The sequence below is a fragment of the Zonotrichia albicollis genome, chromosome 12, assembly GCF_047830755.1.
Source record: "Zonotrichia albicollis isolate bZonAlb1 chromosome 12, bZonAlb1.hap1, whole genome shotgun sequence".
NCBI lineage: Eukaryota > Metazoa > Chordata > Aves > Passeriformes > Passerellidae > Zonotrichia > Zonotrichia albicollis.
The window spans coordinates 11,877,377-11,903,970 of record NC_133830.1 but is presented as its reverse complement, the minus strand read 5'-3'; the positions used below and the strand labels follow the sequence as shown (position 1 = coordinate 11,903,970).

The 26,594-nt window shown below is 45.2% G+C and overlaps 1 protein-coding gene across 3 annotated transcripts in view; it reads left to right on the top strand.

The window, feature by feature from the left end:
* FLNB (filamin B) overlaps positions 1-26,594 on the top strand; it is an 88,462-nt gene that overhangs the window by 58,486 nt on the left and 3,382 nt on the right. The window contains exons 22-47 of one of the 3 annotated variants that reach the window (XM_074549813.1): positions 729-846; positions 1,565-1,827; positions 2,459-3,056; positions 3,279-3,452; positions 3,840-4,002; positions 4,396-4,556; positions 5,238-5,405; positions 6,893-7,016; positions 7,262-7,418; positions 9,000-9,189; positions 10,979-11,226; positions 12,989-13,063; positions 13,771-13,873; positions 14,769-14,909; positions 16,430-16,558; positions 17,037-17,210; positions 17,364-17,522; positions 17,896-18,099; positions 18,670-18,822; positions 19,136-19,258; positions 19,806-20,072; positions 20,305-20,442; positions 20,532-20,647; positions 22,435-22,567; positions 23,558-23,734; positions 26,102-26,320. In XM_074549813.1, coding sequence (XP_074405914.1) covers positions 729-846; positions 1,565-1,827; positions 2,459-3,056; positions 3,279-3,452; positions 3,840-4,002; positions 4,396-4,556; positions 5,238-5,405; positions 6,893-7,016; positions 7,262-7,418; positions 9,000-9,189; positions 10,979-11,226; positions 12,989-13,063; positions 13,771-13,873; positions 14,769-14,909; positions 16,430-16,558; positions 17,037-17,210; positions 17,364-17,522; positions 17,896-18,099; positions 18,670-18,822; positions 19,136-19,258; positions 19,806-20,072; positions 20,305-20,442; positions 20,532-20,647; positions 22,435-22,567; positions 23,558-23,734; positions 26,102-26,320 — 4,675 coding nt within the window. The remainder of the gene's footprint in view (positions 1-728; positions 847-1,564; positions 1,828-2,458; positions 3,057-3,278; positions 3,453-3,839; positions 4,003-4,395; positions 4,557-5,237; positions 5,406-6,892; positions 7,017-7,261; positions 7,419-8,999; positions 9,190-10,978; positions 11,227-12,988; positions 13,064-13,770; positions 13,874-14,768; positions 14,910-16,429; positions 16,559-17,036; positions 17,211-17,363; positions 17,523-17,895; positions 18,100-18,669; positions 18,823-19,135; positions 19,259-19,805; positions 20,073-20,304; positions 20,443-20,531; positions 20,648-22,434; positions 22,568-23,557; positions 23,735-26,101; positions 26,321-26,594) is intronic. The other 2 variants (XM_074549815.1, XM_074549814.1) reach the window with 2 other exon arrangements.

Sequence of the window (26,594 nt, the reverse complement as noted above, 5' to 3'; positions counted from 1 at the left end):
CAGTTGCAGAGCAGCCTTGGTTTAATGCTGTTTATTTGGTCTTATCTATCTCGTGGTGTTGCTAGAGCTACCTGTGTATGTGTTTTCTAAAAACAACCAAAAATAATCATGGAAGCTCTTCACTAGCTTGCATGAAACATCCATGATTATTTCACTTGGGAGCAGAACCAGCCAAGAGTGAAAAGTAAGCAAACAGTGAATATAGCTAAAATATGGACTGCGGTAGGAGAGAATAAAAGGAACACACATCATGGGCTGGAGCTTGCCGTGGCTGTGCAGCATTCCAGCCAAAATACACAAGAGCATTAATCTTTCTGACTTGTAGAGCTTAAACCCGTGGTATTTCAGATGCTGTAATAATATGGCCTCTTTGCAGTCTTAGCTTTGGCCTCTCCATGTGGTGGAAGGGGATACCTGGTCTGGAGCAGTGGGACATTCATTCAGCTGTTGGGTCTGAGCACTGGGGGAGTGGGAGCCAGCCTGAGTTGGAGGCTTTGCCAGGCAGCTTGAATATAGTCTAATCAAATGTTGGAAACAGCTGTCTTTTTTGCTCTTCCTGTATTAAATAAAAACCATTTAGTACTTTGAAGGGCTGCAGTGGTGTGAGCTTTAGTGTCCATAAACCAGTAAGTTTGGCTGTGACCAGATAAAATGGTTGTGTACAGCTTGAGTGTTGGTGTGTCTGTGTGAAATGAGGAACTGAGCTAACATGTAAATTCTCCACCTAGGGTCCAATGAAGGTTCTGGTAACTTATGGTGGTGATCCTATCCCTAAAAGCCCTTTCACAGTGGGTGTTGCTGCTCCTCTAGACCTAAGCAAAGTTATAGTCAATGGACTCGAAAACAGTAAGTACCTGTGGGCTGGAAGCCTCTGAAGGGTCTTTGGAGTCTGGGTGATAACCAACATGTCCTGCTGGAACAGGAGCAGGCAAAACAATCTCCTTTTTAACTTGCTACTGCTGGGGATCAAGTAGCTCCAACTTTATAACTTTACCACACTTATTTAGGTGGTCCTCTTGAAGGCCAAATTTCAATTTTTTAGATTTTTTTTTTCTTTTTTTTTTCTTTTTTTTTTTTTTTTTCTTTTTTGCTAAGATTACAAAGTAATGTGGAGAAAACATGTGTTTGGGCTTTGGTCGTTTGTGGTGAACAGAGCACTTACTGATGAAATATGTTTCCTGAGGGCTAGATGGCCATTCAAATGTATCAAACTCTTACAATGCACAGTGTCATTCATACAGTCTTTTTGTTTTCCAAAAGTGAGGGAACTTAAGGCTGTGAAATATTGTTGCTTTCCTGAAATGAGCCTCTCTCTAATAGTCTCAGACCACACCTTACAGGCTTGTTTTCCCCTGTAGCTTTGTGATGTCAATTAATCAAAGCATTTGGTTTTGGTTGGGTTTTTTTTGTTGTTTGGCTTGGGAGGGTTTTTTGCCTGCAGAGGAATGCAGACCGGGTAGGGCTCTGCCAGTACCTGCTCCCTCAGTGGTGTGTGCATGGGAGACTCCTTGGATTGCTGTCTGATGTTAAGTAAGTGATGTAATATGGGTTTTGTCTTTTTCAGGAGTGGAAGTAGGCAAGGATCAAGAATTTGTAATTGATACCAAAGGAGCTGGTGGGCAAGGTAAACTGGAGGTTAATATTTCCAGTCCTATGAGGAAAGCTGTGCCATGTCTGGTGGAACCAGTTCTGGGTAAGGAGTGCAGCACTGCAAAATACATCCCACGGGAAGAAGGACTGTATGTGGTGGATGTGAGTTATGATGGCAACCCAATCCCAGGGAGCCCCTACACTGTGGAGGCCACATTACCCCCAGACCCTTCCAAGGTGAGTGAACAGCATAGGGCTGTAACAGCAACTGATATCTGAAAACTGAGTTGTGGGCTACTGCATGAGACTTGGCTTGGTCTTGGCCGAAACATACTCAGGAACATCCTTACTCAGTGCTCAGTGATTCTTTTAGCAGCCTCTCTGACTTGTAGAATTCATTCCTGTAACGCTGTATTGGAAAAAATGTTCCACTAATCAAAAATATGGCAAATATCTTGCACAATGTAGCAAATTTAGGTATCACTCCCAGTTTAATAGGTCTGCCTGATAAGCATCTCTGATGTATTAAGATGATATTTTTAAGGAAATATATTCAAGAAAAACATGTGTACAGCTATCAAATATTTTAACATTTCCACCTTTTATTTCCCATAGAAATACATTTTATACATAGCTGTATAAAAACAGCTATGGTGAGATTATAAATATCCTTGCCTAGAAACCTCTTAGGAGGAGAAGTAACAACTTTACAGTAAAAATGTAGGGCTGAGTGGCGAAGGAGACAGTGCCTTCTCTGTATTTTTAAGAGCCTGTAAATCAAGTCCCACATACAAGCAAGTCTAACTAGGAAGTCTTCTAGCAGTAACATGGAAAAGGCCATTTAGCTCATCTGCATATTCTCTTCTAGGTAAAAGCTCATGGTCCAGGTCTTCGAGGGGGCCTTGTTGGAAAGCCAGCCCAATTCACAATAGATACCAAAGGGGCAGGAACCGGAGGTTTGGGTTTGACGGTGGAAGGCCCGTGTGAAGCTAAAATTGAATGTTCGGACAACGGCGATGGAACCTGCTCTGTCTCCTACCTGCCTACGAAGCCTGGAGAGTATTTTGTAAACATCCTCTTTGAAGAAGTTCACATTCCTGGTTCGCCCTTTAAGGCAGATATAGAAATGCCGTTTGATGTCTCTAAAGTCATTGCCACAGGCCCAGGCCTGGAGCGGGGTAAAGTAGGCGAGGCAGGGCTGCTGAATGTCGACTGCACAGAAGCAGGGCCTGGGGACCTGAGGGTGGACATGGTGTCAGATACTGGCTCCAAAGCCGAGGTGCAGATCGATGATAACAAAGACGGGACCTATGTCGTTACCTACGTGCCACTCTCAGCTGGCATGTACACAATCAAGATGAGATATGGAGGAGAGCAAGTGCCTAAATTCCCAGCCCGGGTCAAAGTGGAGCCAGCTGTGGACACAAGCAGAGTTAAAGTGTTTGGGCCAGGAGTTGAAGGAAAAGGTGAGATTAACTGTTGTTATCAGAATTTGTAGGACTTTTAGTCCTTTCTGTGTGTTCTAAATGTTGACAGTTGTAAAAGCTGTGTGTGTTTCCATGGTGATCCTTGGACAGACAGGAGTCTCGTGTTCCCAAACAAGCTGTTTATCATGCTGCTTCACCAAATGTTTTGTTGTTGGAATATATTGCACTTCTTGAAGTGACTCTTCAAAACATTTCCTGTAGATGTGTTCCGAGAAGCTACAACTGAGTTCACTGTGGATGCTCGACCTCTAACGAAGGCTGGTGGTGAGCACATCAGGACACAGATCACGAGCCCCTCTGGCTCCCCCACAGACTGTCTCATCCAGGACAACGCGGATGGAACATATTTAGTGGAGTACACGCCATTTGAAAAGGGTAACCTTGGGGCTTGTTTTCTTTTACTTGAAAGGGGAAAACCAAGAGCAAGCAGCTCTTCTACCACTTCCATTTGGCAAACCCCTGAGGTCTGCCAGTAACTTGTTGGCATCTTTGCAAGAGGTCTGCCAGCAGAGGAGCTAATTCTGCAGGAAGTAGCTCTATTTTAACTTGAAGAACTGGCTTTTATGGTAACTTGTCTTTAGAAGAACAGTTTGTAGATGGAATCTCAGTTACAAAACACTTGTGAAGTCTTGTGAAATCGTGTGAATGCATGAAGCAACTCTTATCTATATGCAGACATTTAAGTCTGTAGCATCTTGTAGAGCTATGTTAAGTCATGAGCATTTTTAGGGAATTCAGGAGATGTTTGCCTCTTTTTAATAGGTCCACACACAGTCAATGTGACATACGATGGTGTGCCTGTGCCAAATAGTCCCTTCAGAGTGAATGTCACAGAGGGCTGCCATCCATCGCGTGTGAAGGCACAAGGACCTGGACTTACAGAAGCTTTCACAAATCAGCCCAATGCCTTTTCAGTTGTCACCAGGTGATGGGGCCTGTTTGATCTTGAAGGAGTATTTGTGGGGGGGGGGGGGAAGGACTGTAGTGGTGTGTGCAATGCAGGATGTGAAACTCAGAACAAATATTTATAAGAAGTCCAAGCCGTGTCCAGCTGATGGCTCTGTGTGCTACCTCATCATCTACTCTGCTCTGCAAACATTTGACATTAGGGATTGATAGTTACTGAGAAGAAAATTCTAGCAAAATTTGAGTGAGGCAATGCTGAACAGCTTTGCATGGCAGCACATATTGAAGGCTGAACATTGGAAGTCAGGATACCACGTTTCCAAAAAGGATGAAAATGCAGCTGGAACATGTGAGGAAAACAAAGCTGCTTTAGAAGCAGGTGATTCTAACAATGTGTGTTTCTGTCTTGCAGAGGGGCAGGAATTGGTGGCCTTGGAATAACTGTTGAAGGACCTTCAGAATCTAAAATTAGCTGTAAAGATAACAAAGATGGGAGCTGCAGTGCCGAGTATATTCCTTATGTTCCAGGAGATTATGACGTTAACATCACATATGGGGGAGAGCATATTCCTGGTAAGAGCTCTTGCTCAGTGGCTTTCAGAAGAGTGATGAAGTCAAACTATGGATTCAGAGTTCTCAATTGGCTGCATTTCCCTTGTGCTATGGGATGTTATGTGATTTTGGCTTTCTGCTTTTCCTCAGAATTCAGGCAGAAAAGGCAGTGGCATTTGCTCAGATGGGTACAGATGAGTGGAACAGGAAAAGGGACACTAACCCTTGACAAATAACTGATATTATATACAAGTGGTGTGTAATACTTTAGGTTATGAAAATAGCCCTTTGTTGTGTGGATGCATTAACGATCCTGTTCTGCAGTAAGAGGAGATGTTTCCTGTTGTTCCCATTCTCTTTGTTGGCATACTGAACACAGCAAGATATAAGGAAATGTATTGCCTCCATGATGCTTCATTTGCTCTTCTGGTTTCTTTCATGTTTGGTTTTTTTCCTGAGGTGTGAGAAGTAGATAGGTCACAGATGGTTGACACCAATTCTGTGAAACTGTAGAAGCACCATCGTTACATTTCCAGCTTTTGCAGAAGCAGAGGGATGGTGTGGAGGCTGTGGGGTTGTAATTCCTGCCTGCAGCAGAGGGATAGTAATAAAAAAACCCTAAGGAAGGTAGAGAAAAAAGACCTTTTGTTCTCTGTAACTGTTAACCTTGTGGTGTTTAACACTTACCGTGTCAACTTCCAGGCAGTCCTTTCAAGGTTCCTGTGAAGGATGTTGTGGATCCCAGCAAGGTGAAGATAGCAGGACCAGGTCTGGGTACAGCTGTTCGAGCCAAAATCCCCCAGTCCTTCACTGTGGACACCAGCAAGGCAGGAATAGCACCTCTTGAAGTGGTGGTGACAGGACCCAGAGGTAAGAACCAAAGTATTCCATCTGACTGCGCCCATATCTGTGTTTGGGCAGGTAACATGGTTCTGCCCAGCCTGCAAAGGTGGCGATGCCACTTGAGTGAGCATTTCCCTTGCTCCTTTTCAGCTGTTGTGTGCCCCTTAGCAGCTGACCCTCATCATGCTGTGACAGAGAGCTGTGTCCTAGGAAATGCTGCTTTAGACAGAGTCTTTGATGGCTTTAGCCTAATCTTCAGGGCTGGGAGAAGTGATGTGACTAACCATCACCGGTGAACAATTGTGTGTTAAGTTTTAGATATCAAAAAGTAAATCCAAAATCTAACGTGAACAGTGACTTGGGAAACCTGGGTCAGTGGATTGCAGGAGTCTCTGAATAATGATGAAATTGCTCAGTGGCCCCCAGAGAACAGCAAGGCCCTTGGAGTGATAGGATTAATGGTGTTTGCAGTAACCTAGAAAGCAGTGTCTCAGTGGCAGAGTATCTTGTCAGTGAGCACCTGCTGGCTGCAAGTCTCACCTTGCTGGAGGTGAGAGCTGCCCCTGCACTGGAGTGTCAGCCTTGCTGTGCAGGTGCCCTGCAGGTAACACTTGTTTAATTCTAGCGGATGAGACGGATTCCCAGGGATGGCGCTCCCCATTGAAAGCAATTTCGGATTTCTTTAAAGGTGGTCCAAAGGGTGACACTGAGACAGGTTTGAACTCTCACTAACTACTGGCAGTTTTGGTTCTTGGAAATCCGGTTGGCAACAGCAAGAATCATCTGCAGGAGGGAGTGGGAAACCAACGGTGTTGCTTTTAGGCTGTGCATGGCAGGCTATATACATTTCTTTTGTGCTTGCTTTACCACTAATCCTTTCTGTGTTTTAAAGCCAACTTGTAATTGTAGACTGCTTTGTGTGTTGATCTGAACTGATATGTCACATAATCTTTGTAGATTTAACTTAATGCAAATTGAAATAATTGATCCTGCTTGCTTAGGTCTTTGGCAGCTTGCAGGGTGTTCTTGCCTAGGCAGCAAGCCTGCCTTTCTAAACACCTGATTGTGAAAGACAGCTGGTGAATACTATACACCAGCTGGCTTTAGAGCTCAATTCTCTGCAATGAATCCCAATAATACAAAGTAACCTTGTAAATGACAGTACAGACAATTATAAGCATTACTCATTTTCTGTCTTGAAAGATCTTCAATGCACCTTTAGCAATTGCTCTCGACCTAGACTGTACCAAAAGGCAGATCTTTTTCCAGTATTTTCATGCTAGCTTTTGTTTACAGCAAGAAGATGGGAGCCCAGACAGCAGTGGATAAAAAAATCTATTTCAAGTCAATGACTTTGAATATAAAATAAGGGAAGCTGATCATTGATCCATGCCTGTTGATTTCATCAAAAAAAATTTGAAATTTGTTATAAATGAATAGTCCATACTTTAGCTTTGTGCAGCAAATGACTATTTTAATAGCATAGCTGAGAAAAGAATGTATTGCTTTTTTAGGAGTTGTGGGACCTGTTAATGTGGTAGACAATGGAGATGGCACCCACACGGTGGTGTACACCCCTATGCAGGAGGGACCCTACATGATCACTGTCAAATATGCTGATGAAGAGATTCCTCGAAGGTAAGGTTTGCAGAACTGAAGATTTAACAATCCAGTGGTGTTCTCCTAGCACATAAGCACCATTTACAGACTGGTGTGGTGCTTTTTACTTAACCAGTGCAGCTCCTTGCATGACTTTGGGGTTCAGTGGTGTTTTGAGCCCACTGCACCAGCAGCAGACAGTGTAAGAGGGCTGTATAGCATGTACTGCAGCAACTATCAGCCACTGACTTGGGAGGAGGGAAAATAATGGGTTGCTCTTTTAGTCCCTTCAAGGTGAAGGTGCTTCCTACGTATGATGCCAGTAAGGTGACAGCGAGTGGTCCAGGGCTCAGTTCCTATGGCATTCTAGCCAGCCTGCCTGTGGAGTTTGCTGTGGATGCTAAGGATGCTGGGCAGGGACTTCTGGCTGTACAGATCACGGTAAGTAACAGAACCAAGCAGGACAGGAAACATGTTTTCTAGGTGGGCATGAGTCTCTCCTTTCAGAAGTGTCCACAGCTTCATCCCAACACACCCGATGTCCTGAAGACTGGACTGCTGACTGGACACTAAAGTCTGGTACAGCAAAGTCTTGCACTCTGCATTTGTGAAGCTCTTGAGAGTGCTTTTGTGAAACTTTTGTCTTAAAGTGATCAGATATGGTCTGTTTGGCTCGTGCCTAACCTTGCACTCTGCAAATGCCCAAAATGACATAAGTAATTTCGTGTAAGATTATGGAAATACTGGCATTTGAAATGGAGGCAGTCTTCTAGCAGTGTTCAGCAAGGCCATGAGATAACGACCGCTCTGAGCATCACGTTATGATAAATTAGATCACACATCTCCCTCGAGGTTGCCAGAAGTCATAAGCTGCTTAAGGAGATACTGCAGGAATGTTTTGATTTGTCTTTGTTACTACTCTTTCCAAAGTTTCTGGTGCCTGGACTCTGTGGCCTCAGTGAAAAGGTGTCTGATTAGTGGACCATAAACCACATAGCTGAGCTCTGGCATGCCTAGGTCATGGTATGCCTGGTTGTACTTGCCCTTCTGCATTCTTGCTCCTCTCCTGTCTCAATGCCTGCTCAGGTGCACCAAAGCAGTTGCCATTAATTCTGGTGTGTAAGTGTGCTCTTAAAGGATCCAAAATGCTTATCAGAGCTCCCAGCCTGGCTGGGGCTTTGAAGATCAAGTTCCACAAGTCCTGTATGGTAGAAGTGCATTAGGTGATCCTTCTGGCAGCATTTGTTTGCTTCTTATTCTGAGCTGTTGAATGTCAAATGTTTCTCAAGCCTTCCTGAAAGAAGTAAGCTCTTTTGTGCTGTACCTAAAACCTCAAGTCCTTTGCAGCTTATACTGTACCCCAGGCAGCATTAAGTCATAAAATACAAAACTGAGTCAACATGTGATTCCCTATAAACAGGCTTGGAAGACTTTCCAAAATGCTTTGTGCTTTGCAGCTGATGGGAAATGGTAGTTGAAGGGGCTGCATAGACCTGCTTTTAGCTGTAGACATTACAGTGTGCCAGCAGCTGGATGCCTCATGCAGGAGGGCTGACAGCACACTCCAGTAAGGCTTCCCCCTCCCCTCAGACCCTTCAGGGAGCAGCTGCCCAAGGCTACCCAGTGCTCACTCAGGACAGAGCTGCCCAGTGTGACTGCCCATTTGTGCCTCAGGGAACAGGGAAGTGTTCCTAATTTCCAACATCAGTATGACAGTGAAGCCTGAACTTCGTACAGTTAATATAAAGTTCATTAAAATGGCTTGCTGGTCTCATAAACATTCTCATATCAACCAAAGAGTAGTTAATGATAGTACTGATTATTTTATAGTGGTCTGATATCTTTCTGCTCCTAATACTCTGTTCTTGTTACAAAGTCTTTGAGCAAAATATCTTTAAACTTCAAAAAGCTGCAGTTCTGTATCTATTTGAGACCTAAGTGTGATTGTGAGCAGATTTGATGTCCAGCTAAGGAAAATCAAAACCTTCGTAGCACTGAAATCTTCTGGTTTGCATTCCTCAGGACCAAGAGGGAAAACCCAAGAGAGTGGACATTCATGACAACAAGGATGGCACTTACACGGTCACCTATGTCCCTGACAAGACAGGCCGCTACACGATTGGCGTTAAGTATGGGGGAGATGATATCCCGGCCTCTCCCTACAGGATCCGGGCTTCTCCAGCTGGGGATGCCAGCAAGTGTTTGGCCACAGGTGAGTGCTGGGCTCCTCTCTTTGCTGTTGTTTGTTCTGGGTGTAAAGCTGCCCTCTGAGCATGGTACAGTAGATGTGATGGGTATAGAAGACGTGCTTGAGACTTGTGTAGTCTGGCTGCTCTTACAGAAGGAGTGTTCCTAAAGATAAAGAAATGTCCACCCTGTGGGTGAGCAGGGATCTGTTTCAGCCTCTAGCAAAATCTGTCAGACTGCCTGGGCTGTTATAAACAGCCAGATGCAACTGTCTGATGCTTATTTTGGCATCAATAAATCCAGCTGAGAACTTAAGTGAATGTGATTTAAAAATAACTCATATGTGTGTGTCCACTGCATCCTGTTCCTTGCACAGTGAGCATTCCAAGAAGCTTTTTATTGCAAGCTACAACAGAATTAATTCTGAGGATGTAAATAGCTGGTCATGTGCAAAGGCTATTCAGGCTAGGTGTTATTAGTGAAGGTTTCTGCTGTTTTTCTATGTGGTCAAGATTGGCCTGGGTCTGAACAGGATTTTGGGAAGAAGAGAACCTAAAGATAAGATATTACTATGACTCAAAAAATCACTACCTTGGTGTAGGAGTTCTCCAGATTTTTTGCTGTAGGAGCACGCAGTGTGTTCATCACATGGCTTTAGGCGGTCACTGTGGCATGCTCCCACCTCCCAGGAGGCAGTGGCAGGAACTAGTTACAAGAATACCACTGAACATTAAGTCCTTTGATTGTAGAATAAATAAATAAAATAGGCAAGGCCAAATGGAATGGGGAAACTTAATCTGTTGTTGTAGACCTGTGAGAGTGTGTGGGCATTGTGCAGTCAGAGTGCACCTGAAGCCTGTCCATGAGCTGGCTGCTATCAAATTGTTTTAAACAGAAATACATTCCTGACACAATGGTAGAAAAAAAGAGATATAATCAAAAAACGAAGAGATATCATCAAAATATGTTTAAAAGATGCCTTAATGGGTAAATCTGATACTCTTCAAAGTAACTCAAGTCACTAGCTATTGAAAGTAACTGAGATGGAGATTACTGCCAGATGCCAGCTAAAATTTCCCATTTTCAAGAAGTGCTTCTGATTCAGTGCTGTAAAGCTGAAATGCAATCACTGTAGGAGTAAGTGCTGGAATACTGCCAATGTATTAAACCAGCAGGTTCATTGCCAGTTGAAAATGAGCCATTTACCTGGTAACAAGTGAGGGTCAGAAGCAGGAGTACTCAATATGTACTACTGCAAATAAGACATAATAGTTCTCATTTAAACACAGTGTTCTTCAAGCTAGATCTGATTGCTTCAATTCTGGCATTGTTACATGGTGTTCTTTTTTCGGGATGTGTGGCAGAACAGTGGAAAATCTTGTGTGGATAATGGTGGAGAAAGTGTGGCCGTGGCTGCTACTGCGCCCTTTTATATCTGCTTACACAGAGAGGTTTATGTTAAAGCAGTGAAGCTGAGTTGCTGGCAGAAGAATGTGCCTTTGGCTCTGCATAAAGGAGTAGGATGATAAGAGTATGGGTTAAGGCATTGCTTTCTTCAAACTTAGCTTTTTTTCCTCTCTCTTCCCATCCAGCCTCTCTGATTGCAGAGGAGAAGGAGAACTGGTAGCCAGCTCTAGCATACCACTGTGCTGACCAGTTTTACAAATGTCCCTTGTTGTACATCTGCTCCCAAAACCACATCTGTGGCTCCCTGGGACCAGTGCCTTGGTGCCATGCTCCCCAGGCACCTCACAGGCAGTCTGCCTGGGAAAACTGTCCTGTGAACACTTTCTGTAACTAAAATTGCCTTGTAGGTCCTGGAATTGCACCCACTGTGAAGACTGGTGAGGAGGTTGGTTTTGTGGTAGACGCCAAATCAGCAGGGAAGGGAAAAGTGACGTGTACCGTCCTCACGCCAGATGGGACAGAAGCTGAAGCAGATGTTGTTGAAAATGAGGACGGGACTTACGATATCTTCTACACTGCTGCCAAACCAGGGACCTATGTGATTTATGTCCGCTTTGGTGGGGTGGACATTCCCAACAGTCCTTTCACCGTCATGGTAAGCCAGTTCTGCTTAGCCAGTTCTGCTCCAGAAGTACCTCCCACTCGGATCCCTGCTGCTGTGTTTTATTTAGCAATAGGTTAACTCTGTGTGTAAATGTTCAGATATTTATTAGGCTAGCAGGAGCTAATGAATCCGTGTTCTTTGCAGAGCTTATTTTGAGCAGGCAGTGAGGTTAAGTGAAGTGGGATAGAAACCATCAGAGGATGAAGACTTGGCTTTTTGGAAGAAATTTGTTTTTCATTTCCTGACCAAGTAGTTCTTTTCCTAAATGATGTAAGGGTGGTTGTAATCAGCTTCTACAACTAGTTATGTTGGCCATTGTCAGATACAGTGCTCTGCCTTCTCTGTCTCTTACTTTTTATTAAGATGATCCCAAAATAAGGAATGGTCTGCTGACAGATCCCAGGGAAGCAGACCGTTAGCTCACACTTAAAAATTATTTTTAAGTGCTAGTTAAACTGTTGTAGCCAAATTTTCCCTCCTTCTAATTATCTTCCTTCCTATGTGCAGCAGTCCACATTTAGCAAACAATACCCCAGTCCCCTGAGAAGCAGACCAGGTGCCTCTCAGGGCTCACAGAGACCCTTGATATGAAGAACATCTCTCTGTGTTGGCAAAACAATTCTTAGTCTTGTAATCTCAGCCCAAGCAGCCTCTGGTGCATCTTGGTCCCTGAAATCACAGGACTGTACTGAGTCCACATGGGGCTCACGGGCAAGTCCCTGGGGCCAGCAGCTCTGGCTCTTCCTACCTGTCATCCTGGCAGATTGCTATGGGTGGCTGAAGATTTCCTTGAGAGAAACAACTCCCTTGGTCACTGCTCAAGGTTCACCACAGGAAATGCCTCTTGAGGTCAGGGAGCCCAATCCTGGCCAGCCAAAATTCCCACTTCCTAGCTGACTGATACATTATGTGTTTGACTTGGGTGTCTCAGCTGGGGACAGAGAACACTGAAACAGCAGCATTTCTGTTTTGCGTTGGTTTTCTCAGTGGAGTCCATCCATCAGAAGTTTCCAGTGAGTTGTTTCATTAGGGTGGTTTGCAGTGATGTGAATGGGCAGGAGGGGCTGGGATGGCTGAGCCTGGGGGAGCAGCCTGCGTGGGTGTCAGTCCCAGCCACTCGTGTTGGGTTAATGGGAGAGATGGGAATTTGCAAGTTGTGCTCTTGGCACACTTGGTGAGGAGAGCGGCTGTGCCAGAGGAAAACACATTTGGTGCCTTGACGACGCAGTCCCAGCTATGAATCAGAAGAAAGGCTTTGCTGCTATGGCTGGATGTGGGCTGGGTCATTCACCCAAGTGCATGAACCAGAGCAGCCTTCCCACAGCAGCTAGCTCCCCTGCCGCCCAGCTGGCGTGTCATGGTGCACAGCACTCAGGGACTCCCATCTTAGGCTTAAACCTTTCCTTTCCCTCACTGCATCAGTCCCATAAGAAAGCAAGTCTAATATTCAATTCCACCAGTGTTCAGACAGAGCTTTCCACTTCCCTCCCAAGCATGCAACAATGGCACGTACTGGCTTTGTCCTTTTGCTGTGCCACTGGTGGCTCCCTCCAGTGCCTGTGGATAAGGGCAGTTTCCCAGCTTCCCTGACTGGATCCGGGTCTTTGCTATGGCAAGAGGACTGGGAGGGCTACAGAGTGGGAGGAAGGTGTTGAACTGGAAGGAGCAGTGTGTTCTGAGCTGTGGAAGGTGGGAGTGCCTCCATGCCAGAATAACATCTAATAACAACTAACGTGCCTCTGCCCCTGCCCAGGCTGTAGATGCAGATGATGTCGCCGCACAGTCGCAGGAGCCAGTGGGCGCTTCCCCGCCCGGATTCCGCCCTTGGGTACACAATTTTTACATTTTTCAGCTCCCCATCTGTGTTCCATTTCAGATGACAGCCTGCTTCTTGGGACTGCTTGATTGCTCTGGTCATTGTGTTCATTCTTTCTGTTTCATCAATTGTTTCAATTGTTCTTGGGATCCAGACCTTGTTTTTTCTTTGCTGCTTGAAGGGAGTCTCCAAATAAACTCATGTAAACATGAAGAGGATCATTGCACCCACAGCTTCCACTTCTGAAATGTCTGCTGTTGGCAAAAGCACCCTGAGTGCACTGCTTTGTTTTCCCAGTAAAATCACAGTGTCTTGAGTTCAGAGTCGCATTGTGAAACTTGTTTCTTTTGTCCATTTTGTGTTGCAATCATTCTGCCCCATTTAAAAATCACTTTCTCTTCCAGGCCTTAAGCAACTAAATTCTTTCAGATGGAGCCACTTTGGGTCTTGTGTGCACTACATTGTCTTCCATCCCTTTGTGTTCCATTTTTATCTCTTCCTTTTTTCCAGCATGTCTTCCATCCGCGCCGTGTTTGATTTGCTCTGCTCTGCGGTGTGGTGTAAAGGAGAGCTTGGCCGGACACTGCTCTGGTGGAGCCCAGTCCTTGGCTGGCTGCAATAATCACACTCTCTTCTGCTTGTGCTTGCAGTGGAGTTGCTCAGTGCTCATTTGGCTCTACCAGCCCTTTTGAAGTGACCCATCTTTTTGCTTGCTTTAGGTTACAGAAGAAGCTTATGTTCCTGTTGGAGACATGAACGGCATGGGGTTCAGGCCCTTTGATATGGTTATCCCATTTGCTGTAAGGAAAGGAGAAATAACAGGTACCTGGAGTGCCTCTCAGGGAGATCATGCTTTTTGTTAGTGTGTTTATCCATTTGCAGTTAACAGACTGGGTGGTCTAGACCACAATGTGTGTGGGAGGTTTGTATCCTGGCAGCAATATAGCTGTTTAACTTCACATTGAGTGGCACCCGCTGAGGATGAGTAGGATATGGCCCTTCAATGGTTTGAGTTAAGTGAGGGGATTCTTGGTGTGTTGCTGTGGCCTCAGTGCTAGGCTGTGAGCTACTGCACTATAGGGCCTCTTGATGCTTTTTCCCTTCTGGAGCAGCTACATGCATCCTTGCTAAGCTCCATTATTTCTTTTCTGCAGATGCTATAAAGCAGTTAATTCTGCATTCCTGTTACTCATACCTTCTCCAAAGCAGGTGACCCCTCTTCTCCAGGTCTGGCAGCTGAGAGCATTGCTCCAGCAGCACCCTGGTTGCACTAAGCTCCTGCACACAAGGCCTGTGTCCCCTCTGCCCTCTAGCTCAGCAATCCCAACCCAAGCCCTGGCCTGTCCCAGTTTGAAGGAACAGTCAAATTTTCCTTTTCAAAAGTGCAGCAGAAGAGGGACCATCTTGCTACCAGGTAGATCAGTGCTTTTTATGCAGCTTGCTGCGAAAAGCTCCGTGGCTGCAGCAGACAGCCCTGCCTGTAGAGTTTGTAAGGTCACAGGACTGTTTGCCAGATGTCTACCACTGCCTTGTATTCATGTAGCTTAAGTAGAAAACATGTCTGGTTAGTGTTCCCATTAGTCTCCTATTTGTGCCTGTGGGTAAGGAATTTAACAATTTAAAATGCTTGTTTAAAATGGCTAGACAATTCTCTGTGGGTGGGAGAGGGGAAGCAGGCAGCTTCTCCCTCTGTAACTCCCATGGTGGCCTTTTGTAGGTGAAGTACACATGCCCTCTGGAAAGATGGATACACCAGATATCGTGGATAATAAAGATGGCACAGTAACAGTGAAATATGCTCCTACTGAAGTTGGGCTGCATGAAATGCACATAAAATACATGGGAAATCACATCCCAGGTAAGTCTGACAAAGCAGGCAGTGGAGATCTGAGTGCAGAGTCCTGCTGATGTATGTGTATGTGCTCCCTGGTGAGGTTCTGTAGCTAAGTCATACATGCTGTGGAAAGATCTGCCCAGGATATTTTACCATTCAGCTGCCCTTTCTCTGCAAGCAGTCCAGAGAGAACTAAAGCAAAGGAGTAACTGCCAGCACATATGAGCTTCCATTGTGGTTTAATAGTACCAGCCAGGCTTAAAATGGATTTTGATTTTGGGGAAACTAGCTTTTGTGGTATTTTATTATGAAGAAGAAACATACAATTTTCTAACTACTAGTTTTTCAGGTTGAAATTTACTGCCGTGGTGCTCAACAAAACTACTGGTTACAGTCTGTGTTTATCCTTAAAACTGCATTGGCAAAAAAAAATCTCAAAACTGTGGGGAGAACTGATTGGTTGAAATACTATAGTTACTGTTTCCATCTGATTGCCATAAAATAAAACACACATGCATATTATGCTGTAATCTTTCTTTCTTCCTGGCTGCTTCTTAACAAACAGAAACCACTGCATTTCATTCCATTTCTCTTTTGTCCTTGCTCCCCCAGCTCCCCGGTGGAAGCACTGCCTGGCCTGGAGGCTGTGGCTGCCCTGTGGTTCTCCAGGCATGCTGGCTTTGGGGGGCTGGGCAGAAAGGGATGTGTAGATAGGAGACAAAATACCTTCAGCACTGCCTGAGAGGGACTGCTGGTTCTGTTTGTACAGAAACACAGCATAACTTAGGCTGAAATGGGGAGCTCAGTGCTGTGTGGTGCTGCTTCAGTCTCTTCAGCACTTTATGAATATAGCACCCCCATAAGTGCTGACCTGTCTGCTGTATTGGTTCACTAACACCATTACCCTGGGCTGGGATGGAGAGATGATGTGCCACAATGTTTCTTTCTTGAAGGTTGTCATGAATCAAACTTTTTACTGTCTCAACTGCAAAATCTAACTTTGGACTGAAGAGCTATCTATGCCTTTTTTTGAAACCATTCTTGATTGTTAGTGACTGTGCTTTTGTTCTTGTGCACCAGCTTAGCTAATCTGAGGCTGGCAAATACATTCTTGGATACCCTTCAAATTTGCTAGTTCAGGTTCATTGAGTCAGACAATGTGCTGTGCTAGTTCCTAATTCTGTGCTACTAAAATTCAGAATCAGTGCCTGAACTGAAAGCCTGCTTCTGAGTCATGTTCTGATTTAATGTGCTAAAAATAAACTTGCAGTGAGCAAGACCCTTTACAACATCATTTAAGCTTATCTCTGGTAACTAGAATAACACTTACTCTTCCATGACTGACTGTGGCACAAATTGTGGAGAAGTGTCTTTTGAGGATGGAAACAGGCTTATTTGTTTTTTAAGTGCATTATAGTCACAGTAAGGTTTTTCAGATACCTATACCACGTAATGAGAAGGGCGTGCAGGAACATGGGTATCAGTTCTTGTAGTCCAGACCACTCATCCTTAAAAGTGCTTCTTTTTGGTTTTTTCCCCTTTAGAGAGCCCTCTGCAGTTCTATGTCAATTACCCCAACAGTGGTAGTGTGTCTGCTTATGGGCCTGGCCTCATCTATGGGATTGCAAATAAACCAGCAACTTTCACCATTGTCACAGAAGATGCAGGAGAAGGTAAGTCAGTTCTTTAAACCCATCCTACCCTAAACAAGGAACTTCTTGGTAGTGTAATACACATTGGCTTTGATTTCCGTTTATCTGTCCAACTGTGAATCTCTGTGGTGCCACACAAATGATTTATGGAAACATCAGGCTGTAACTTGCAGAAAAAGACGGTTTATTATCCCTTCCTGAGAGCAGTAGATGTACCCTGTGGTACTGGGTGCATATTGTTTGTTCAATTAAAAATAAACTGAAAGCAGCTTAAATCTAGGGTTGATGACTGGATGTGGAATCACTGTTCAGGAAATCTAAAGGCTGAATAGAACTGTGGCCTTAGTGGGTTGGTCTGAGCTGGTTTGCTGCTGTCCATTGAAAACACACATTTAAGCTCCATTTTCAGTACCAGGCACTGGTTATTTCTCTTTGGACCAAATCTTTGGACCTGGTGTTCACAAAGATTTACAGAAGTGCCACTCTACTTTTTTGCTAGGTGGACTGGACTTGGCTATTGAAGGACCTTCAAAAGCAGAGATCAGCTGCATTGATAACAAAGATGGGACGTGCACAGTCACATACCTGCCTACTCTACCTGGGAACTACAGCATCCTGGTAAAATACAATGACAAACACATTCCAGGCAGTCCATTCACAGCCAAGATCACAGGTATAAAGTTTAAACTTCTGGAAGCACTTCATATTAAAAATTAACCTCTGATACCATGGGGAACCTGGTTTGTGGCAGGAATTTGAAATCCTCTGACTTGTTCTGCTCTTAACCTTGTAATGTTTTGTGACTCGTTTCTCTTCATGTATTCAGATGATAACAGAAGACGGTCTCAGGTTAAGCTTGGTTCTGCTGCTGACTTCATGTTGGATATCAATGAGACTGATCTGAGTCTCCTAACAGCCAGCATTAAAGCCCCATCTGGTCGTGATGAGCCTTGTCTTCTGAAGAGGCTGCCCAATAACCACATTGGTAAGATCTGAGAGATTACTGTGATAGTCTTTACTCCAGTTTGCTTTGCTTTGTAAAATGACTGACTTCTGTGCTCCTTCCCAGAAGTGTGTTGTTGAACCAAGTAGTTGATAGTGTTTGCTACAGTTGTCCAAAACCAGAAAAGTATGAAGAGTGGCCTCTTGTTTTTGCTTGCATGTGACGTGCCAGGTTGCAGTTGAAGTGGGTTTTGTCATCATATATGAATGGCCTTGTGGTCTACTTGAGAGCAACACTTCAACATGAGTAGAGACTGCTCTTCCAGTATTTCATTTTTTGGTATGATTAAGGCATTTAAATCAAGTATAACATGAATAAAAACTGAATAAATTTCTCACATTTCTCTGCTTTGTAGGCATCTCATTCATTCCACGAGAAGTAGGAGAACATCTGGTTAGCATCAAGAAAAATGGGAGCCACGTACCAAACAGCCCCGTGACAATCATGGTGGTCCAGTCTGAGATCGGGGATGCCAGACGGGCAAGAGTTTTTGGACGTGGCTTGGTGGAAGGACGAACCTTTGAAATGTGTGACTTCATTGTAGACACAAGAGATGCTGGTTAGTGCCCTCACAAAGGGACCATGAGATGCCATGAGATACATATTGACTCTCCACGAGAGCACTGCCTCCCTCAGCATGCAAACACCAGGTCACAAGCTGCAAAGCAGCAGCTGCCATTAAGCACAGTCATTGCTGTCAGTTCTAAACCACAGACTGTGCTATTTTAGAATATGCTTTGTAAGGTCCTGGCTCATGTCTTTGTTACAACCAACAGGGACTGTCACTGAGGTGGAGCTGGCTTTAGTATCATTTGGTATTGCAAGAAGGAAATGAGGAAGATAGTTATTTCCCTGTTAGTTTAATGTGGAGCCTTGGATAACTTTTTAGCTTGGTAGATAACTTTTCAACATTTTTGAAAGGAAAAGGGATATGGTCAGAGAATTTAGGAGCTGAATGCATGCTGTGCCTCTGACTGATTAGGAGTACAGAAATGCCTTTAAGGCATCCTGCCCATGTGCCCATTATGATACAAACCTACCAACTAGCACCTGCCATGACTTTGGACTATTTTATGTCAGATTTAGAGTAGAGCTTTGGAAATCTGAGGCTAACTTATCTGTATTGTAGGTTATGGTGGAATCTCACTGGCAGTTGAAGGACCCAGCAAGGTAGAGATCCAAACTGAAGATCTAGAAGATGGAACTTGCAAAGTGTCCTATTTTCCAACTGTGCCTGGTGTGTACATTGTGTCCACTAAATTTGCAGATGAACATATTCCAGGTAAGCAGAAGTGTTGGGCAAATTGTTGATTAGTACAACAGAAGTCTTATCTGGCTGCCCAGTGCTCTGGAACTGTGGATGGGCTGGGTGATCTGGCTTGGACCATAAGTCCCAAAGATTCAAGGAGGTTTTCCCCAGGCAGCAACCATCCAAAACTCATCTGGTTACGTGCATGTATTTGACTTGGGCCTGACTGTTAGTTGGGCATAAAAGTTCCCCTGTAATCTCCTACAAGTCAGAGGAAGCTTTCATTTCTGCCCTCAGTGGTGTGTGTAATAAGCAGAGGAGGAATGACTTGCTGTGATACTTACAGGCAGCCCATTCAGTGTGAAGATAAGCGGTGAAGGAAGAGTTAAGGAGAGCATCACACGAACAAGACGGGCTCCTTCTGTTGCAACAGTAGGAAGCATATGTGATCTGAACCTAAAAATCCCAGGTAAGCAACAACATCCTTATCCTTAAAACCACAATTTGCTCTTGTATAGCAGGGGGTACTTGAGAAAGGGAAAATACAAACTTTAGTTGTGTAAGGACATCCTCATATTAACATAGCTTAGGGAAGAAATACTGGTAATGTGTCGTTTCAAACAGTTAAAAATAAGCATAACCATGATCAACACATGAAAAAATAAATACTGGTGAGGCCTTAATTTAATTTATTCTGTGTACAGCAGCCTGGAGAATGGGCTGCACAGCTCACTTTAGCTCCAGGGTTTTGAGATCATGTTGGCTGTTAAATGTTTGTACTGCTGTCTGGAAACTGTCAATCATGTAGGCCAGGCTTAGCTGGCTGCACTTATCCAGCCACTTCATCTGCCTCTGTAGCACCTGGGAAGCTGCAGCTGGCCAGGTTTTCTGCTCAGAAGCACACAGATAGCTGTGTGCCTCTTCTGTTATTTGTACTGAGTAATCACTTGAGCTCAGGTCCTGCTTCCAAAACCCTTTGTCACTTTCTAATCTGCATTTTTTTATTCTCTTGCTAGAAATTGATTGTGCTGATATGACAGCTCAGGTAACCAGTCCCTCTGGGAGAAACTTTGATGCTGAAATTGTAGAGTGTGACAAAAACACCTACTGTGTCCGCTTTGTGCCACAAGAAATGGGGGTCCACACTGTGGATGTCAAATACAAAGGGCAGCCAGTGCCAGGCAGCCCCTTCCAGTTCACCGTGGGGCCGCTGGGCGAGGGAGGAGCCCATAAAGTGAGAGCTGGAGGCCCGGGGCTGGAGCGTGCAGAGACAGGTGTTCCAGGTGAGTCCTCTGCTCTCAGTGGGCTCCACATCTGCTGGGGGCAGGTCTGCAGTGCAGTGTTTTGGCTGACAGGAGCCTCTGAAACTGCTAAGCACTATCTCCTGGGATGATGGGATGAGCTACCATTCTTCACATACGCTCAAGTGGGGAGCTTTGCAGTCTGTTAGGAGGAAGCTGCAACCCAGCAGCAGCAGCAGACTTACCCTTGTGTGTGCTCTCATGTGTTCAACAGCTGAATTCAGCATATGGACGCGGGAAGCTGGAGCTGGAGGACTGTCTATTGCTGTAGAAGGCCCAAGTAAAGCAGAAATCACCTTTGATGACCATAAAGATGGATCTTGTGGTGCATCATATATAGTTCAAGAGCCAGGTGTGTACTGAGCCCAAATCACATGGAAACAGCACTGATTGTGACTTTCAAAGAAACTAAGAACACTCACTGCTCTCTTCTTTCTGCAGGCAACTATGAGGTGTCCATCAAGTTCAATGATGAGCACATTCCTGAAAGCCCCTACCTGGTTCCTGTCATCGCCCCCTCCGATGATGCTCGCAGGCTCACTGTCACTAGTCTTCAGGTGAGACATAAGGAAACATCTCTACAACTTACCACAGAGACTGATTTCGTCCTTGTTCTCCAAAACCAAAATGGCTGTCCTTTCTTCTAAGTAATAGCCTTGTCTTGGTTGGTGCTTGTCAAGCTCAGCTTGCAGCCAGAGAGATTTTTGGCAACGGGCCCCTGGGTAGCTCTGACTAGCCAGAGTTTGAAGGCAGAAGGCTCAATTGAGCATGTTACAAGTGATAACACTTGGCAATTAGGAACAAGAGGCTCCAGAAATAGCATTGGAGGAGCTAAGACTTGTTTCCTGTGCCATTAGCTAGGGGAAGGACAAGGAGAACTGCAATTTAGAGGTGAACCACCAGTGATCATGCTGGTACCAAGTTCCTCATTTGGAACGTGCGTGAAGAGCTGCTTTTCCATGGGTGAGGTAGCACAGGGCTGCATAGCTGGGACATCACTGCAGCCTGGCCAGGCAGACAGAGCTGGCCCCACCATGAGGTCAGGGTACAGATTAGCTCTGGCTGATGCCACAAAACCACAGAGTCACAGCTCAGATGATTCATGAAAGGTAGTGAACCTCAGAATGAATCACAGCTTTGTAGCTGGTCTGGGCTCATCTGGTAACCTCACCATGTAATTTGTGTATGTGTGTGGTTACAGGCATTAAAATACAAGTAACATTAAAGGCCTGACTGAAATCTCCAAAGCCAGAAGCTTGGATGTGAGACTGAGAATCTGTGTCTAAATATACTGTACCTCAGTCCTCCTTGAGTGGTAATTAGGAGTTCAGTTAGAGCTTTTTTTGGTAATGTCCCAGCTATGATCCCCAGGAGTTTGCCTGGGCTGCAGGAATTCTCCACCTCGGCTGTGTAAATGAACCACGACAGCCTGATCCGGTAGTATCTTTTCTAACTAGGAGTTACAAGGGCGTTAATTAGTCACTGTGGTATTGATGTTTGCCTTGTGTTTCATTTAAAGACTCTTTGACAGGAATACTCACTTCAATTAAGTCCTGGAGAGGCAGATAAAGCTGAGTATTCTGTAACTGAGTCCATTGTGCAGCATCAACCTCCACTAAACCCACATCAGGGACTTGTTTATACATTGTACCTCAGTTCTACTCAGTTGCATTTATTTCCCTCTTCAGGATTTAGTTGAAAACAAGATGAGGTAAAGTATGTTGAGTGAGATATTACTGCTGCAGAGCTGCATGCGCTGTGCTGGTCGAGGACCACTGTGGCTCACATGTGGAGCTGTCTCGCCTTCCACCAATGGCCTGACAGCACAACAACATCTGGCTTCATGTTTCAAATTACTTTCTTGTGTTTGAGACATCTTGTGGTGGCGTTCTAAATGCAGCCTCTTGTGGCAAATATAAACATGTGTATTACTCTTTCAGACATTTGGATTATCAGAGGCTTTTCCCTGAATGAATCTGGAATGAATGAATGGGCTGAAAAATAGAGCTATAGCTTAAGCATTCTTTAAATCAAGTGCCTGAGTACCAAGGACTGACCTCGGTGATAATGGGTGACTAGTATTGTAAACCTGCCTGTCTTTGATGTGGCACAGTTGTCTGGCTTCCAAAAACAGTCTGTTACCATGGGAAAGTCAGCTTAGCCAACGTGGGTGACTCCTGAATCAGCCACCCCCTAAGAGCGAGAGAGCGTCTGATTTGAGAGTTAATGCAGCTCACAACTTTATGCCTTTTGTTAAACCCTCATGCTGAAGTGGTTATTTCCCTGCCACAAATCTTGTGCTGTCTGAAATGAAAGTTTGATAATCTGACTGTTGCGTTCTCAGGAGTCTGGATTAAAAGTTAATCAGCCAGCATCCTTTGCTATAAGGCTGAACGGGGCAAAGGGCAAGATCGATGCTAAAGTCCACAGCCCCTCCGGAGCTGTCGAAGAGTGCCATGTGTCTGAGCTGGAGCCAGGTGAGCACTGCTTGGTGATGATCAGAACAATTGCATGACCTCCAAAGCACACATGCTGCTGTCACATAGGGAATTCAGTTCCTTTGGCTTACAAATAGTATGTCCCAAGGATGAGCATACTGCTTGGAAAATGACTTCGGTGTCAAGAGCTGTTCAGTCAGGGTTATATCCATGTTTTTCCACGAACTGACTGAGCCCCAGCTTAAGATAGAGGCATTTAAGTCTTGGATTGCCAGTGAAGGTGCAGTGACATTAGTAATAAATTAAAAATTGTGGTTGTTGAATTTAACCAGGGAAGAAGTTTATTTCTCAAAGCCATGCTTCGATCCTTGACTAATAGTTTATGTTTAACTCACACTCACTCCTTCACATGAAATGTCAAGGAAGCTGTCTATAAGCAAACACTACAGAAAGCTCAACACCTGTTTCAGCAATGAGCTTTTCTTTTTCACTTGAAGTCTGTATGAGTTATGGTCTGTACTATGAACAAGCAGCAGCTGTCCAGCTGGGGGAGATCAATCCCACCTCTGAGTTAACATGCAATCAAAAATGTGAAATATCAGCAAATTGCTGAATTACTTCATTAGATAAAGGTGGGGTGTCAGAGCAGCACACTCAGCTCGCTGGTAAGATTTGGCTTGCTCTGACCAGCTGTTTTTCTTCTCCCTCAGCTGCCGACAGATTGGGCTGTGATTCAGTTTTCATGTTTAGTGCATAAGTGAGGCAAATAATCCTCAGACTAGATGACAGTTGAGATCAGGTCCTAGAGAGCAAGGTGAAAACACAAGCTGTAAAACCTTCTGTGAGAAATACAGCATTTTCCTGCTTAAATACAAGTTCAGCAGCTCATGTAACTGAGTTCACTTAAACTGGGACCAAAATATGTCAAAGGCTTTCAGAAGCTGGGATTGCTGATCAGCCCTGCGTGGGGTTCAGTTGGTGGTTTTGGTTGGACGGTTTGTGAGCAGAGCCCCTCTGTGCGTGTTGCAGATAAGTACGCGGTGCGGTTCATCCCCCACGAGAACGGCGTGCACTCCATCGATGTGAAGTTCAACGGCAGCCACGTGGTGGGCAGCCCCTTCAAGGTGCGCGTGGGCGAGCCCGGCCAGGCGGGCAACCCCGCGCTCGTCACGGCCTACGGATCCGGCCTGGAGAGCGGCACCACGGGTAACCCTTCTCCTGCACACTGCTTGCCCTGGCCTTGGGGGTGGACAGAACCCATTTCTAGGTGTACTTTTACATGACTTCACCTGCTACGGCAGCTGAACTAACCCACATTCTCTGCTGACCTGAGTGCAGGCTAATGTTGCTTTCTAGCATGCTCCTCATGTCTTATAACCATCACTCACAAGTCTGCAGCCTATACTGAGCCTTAACAAACTTAAAACTTTTGTAAATCGGCAACTGCAACACGCATTCACTGAACTGCTGGTTAGCAGCTGGGCTACAGCTCTGCTGGTTAGCTTAGCTCCACGTCGGTGGTCCCTCGAGCTCCAGAGATGCTCTGGCTCCCTTCCACACATGAACATGATGCCTGAGATGGCTGTCTAGAGATGAAGGAATCTTGTTTAACTAGTGTTAATTGGGTATGAGGGTGTTACCGTCCCTGTTAGGTTCCCTTTGGTGCTTGCACCTCTGAGAAATCTCAAGTGAAATGCAGTAGGATATGTAAACCCTAGGGAGAAGGTGGGTTGTTCTGTTGGTAGTGTGCTGTTCATGCTCCAGATGCAGCATGAACGGTCTCTTCTTGGAAATCTGGCACCTTGTTGTCTGCTGTGGCTGCCTCATCTGATAGTTCTCAACTCAAGAATGTAGGGTTTAGGGTTTGTTTTTTCTTTTTTATGATTTGTGGCCTTAGTAAGTACGAAAACATTCCAGGATATGCACTTTGATTTATTTGTGTTCTTACTCAGGCCACACACACAGGTAACTAGCAGAGTAAAATGATTATTTTTTCTCCTTTTGTAGTGTAAGGGAATAGCTGGTTCATTTTGTCCTATCCACTGCTGTCTTCTGTGGATTCCATCTCATATCTTTTTTCTCCCTGCGAAAAAAAAAATACTGCAGTTATTCAGTCAAAGCTTCTGCTGTTCTGGAGGAGCCAAGCAGTTGGTTTTGGAAACATGTAGATACACTCTATAAAATAAAGATGTAGCCTGAGCTCCTTTAATAGGTGGAAACAAAAGCACTCATTAATACCAGCCAGTGATGCATCAGGGACAGGGGAATATTTCTTCATCTATAAAGGTGCTTGGGGCTGTTTTTAATCTAAATAGACTGTTTAATTTCAGCAAAGCTGCTCTGTGCCCCGTTGTTGAATCCTGGCCACTGCCAAAAGCGCAGTGCCCTGGGAGCTGCTGAGCAGCATTTCAGAACAATGACCCAGTGTAGGGGCTTCAGTGGCTGAGCACCTGAACCATCCCCCTGGGAGGGCTGAGCGTCTGCAGCCTCCAACAATGCAAGCCTTCATCTGGGGCACAGCTCAGAGCAGTGCCTCCGAGCAAGAGCTCTTAGTGAGAAGCTGGGAAGCTTGCTGGCTTTGAGAATTAACTTCTCTCCAGCTGAGCAGGGCATTGCAGGCTGATGCCTGGCCTCCCAGGCTGGTGGTGCCAGGGGGATGGGCTGCTGGAGCTCTGGAAAATGGCATAATCCTCTGTGGGAGCTGGGCTCTTCCAGCATTGCGACACAGCAGCCTCTTTTGTGGGGAGGCTAGAAACTTCTCCTGAGTTTATTCCCACGTCTTCGTGCTTCCATCGCAGCAGCAGTAAACTTTCCCATGGCCATCCTGGTTTTGAGTGTGCCTGAGCACTTTATTCCTCCTCAACAGTGTCTCATGCAACAGCCCCAAGATCATAAATATTTGAGGCCAGAGTTTGACAGTAAATTATTTGGGGGCTGAAAGCCTTACTTAATTTTTTCTTGTGTTGCTGGCATTGTGTCATTGGCTTAGTATTAGCAGCAATAATTCAGCTGTGTTAACCAGATGCTGTAATTAAACAAGCTTTTGTTTCCACAAACTGCTTGGAGTGCTGTTGCCGAGCAGTTCAAACACACATCTCCTCCAGGCCATCTCCTGCCCCTTGTCCTTCCTGCTTTCTTGTGGGCTCTTCACTGCTGATTTGCAGTCCAGGCAGCGAGACAGCTCTGAGCTCTCAAACTTAGCCATGCTGGAGCTGTGTGGGTGTGGACTCTGATGCCCAGCAGAAAAGCTCTTGTTTTCTCTCTAAGCCAGTTTTTTGATACCAAATTACTTCCATTTGAGTCCTGAAGGGCTGTCATGACCCCTTCTCCCACACAGTCACATAACCTAACTGGAGGAGGGAGCCAGGATGAAGCTGGGGAGGCTGCCAGGGGTGCAGAGTTCCATTTGAGGCTGGCCTGAGCAAGGCTGCTGGGGTGGATGTGGTGTCCCTCCCTGCCTGATGCCCTGGGAGACTGATCTTGTGCCGAATTACCCCGTGTTTAATGCCTGAGGCTGCGTGTGTAACATCGGGTGTGAGGAAGAGTGTGTCTCACTGTGCTACGTCTTTCTAGGACTGCAGTCGGAGTTTTTCATTAACACGACCAAGGCTGGTCCAGGTACCCTCTCTGTTACAATTGAAGGGCCATCAAAGGTGAAAATGGACTGCCAGGAAACTCCAGAAGGTTACAAAGTCATGTACACACCCATGGCTCCAGGAAACTATTTAATTGGAGTTAAATATGGTGGACCTAACCACATAGTGGGCAGCCCTTTCAAGGCAAAGGTTACAGGTAAAAAGCTAACTAGTATTTACTCTGTGCCTGAAGTAGGTCATGTCATTCAGCAAAAAATCCTCCCAAGACAATGTGATGTTGTAGTCTAGATGCCCAAAACCATGAGAAGCAAAGCATTTCTCCCCATCACCTCCAAAGCCTAGATGTGGGGTCTCAGGAGCAGCTACAAAAGCAGTAGTCACAGAGCTTGGCAGCTTGACTCAGTGATGGGCCATAAAACAGCTTTATGGGGTAATATTAAGTCCTGATCTAGTGCTAGGGTCTTGCATGG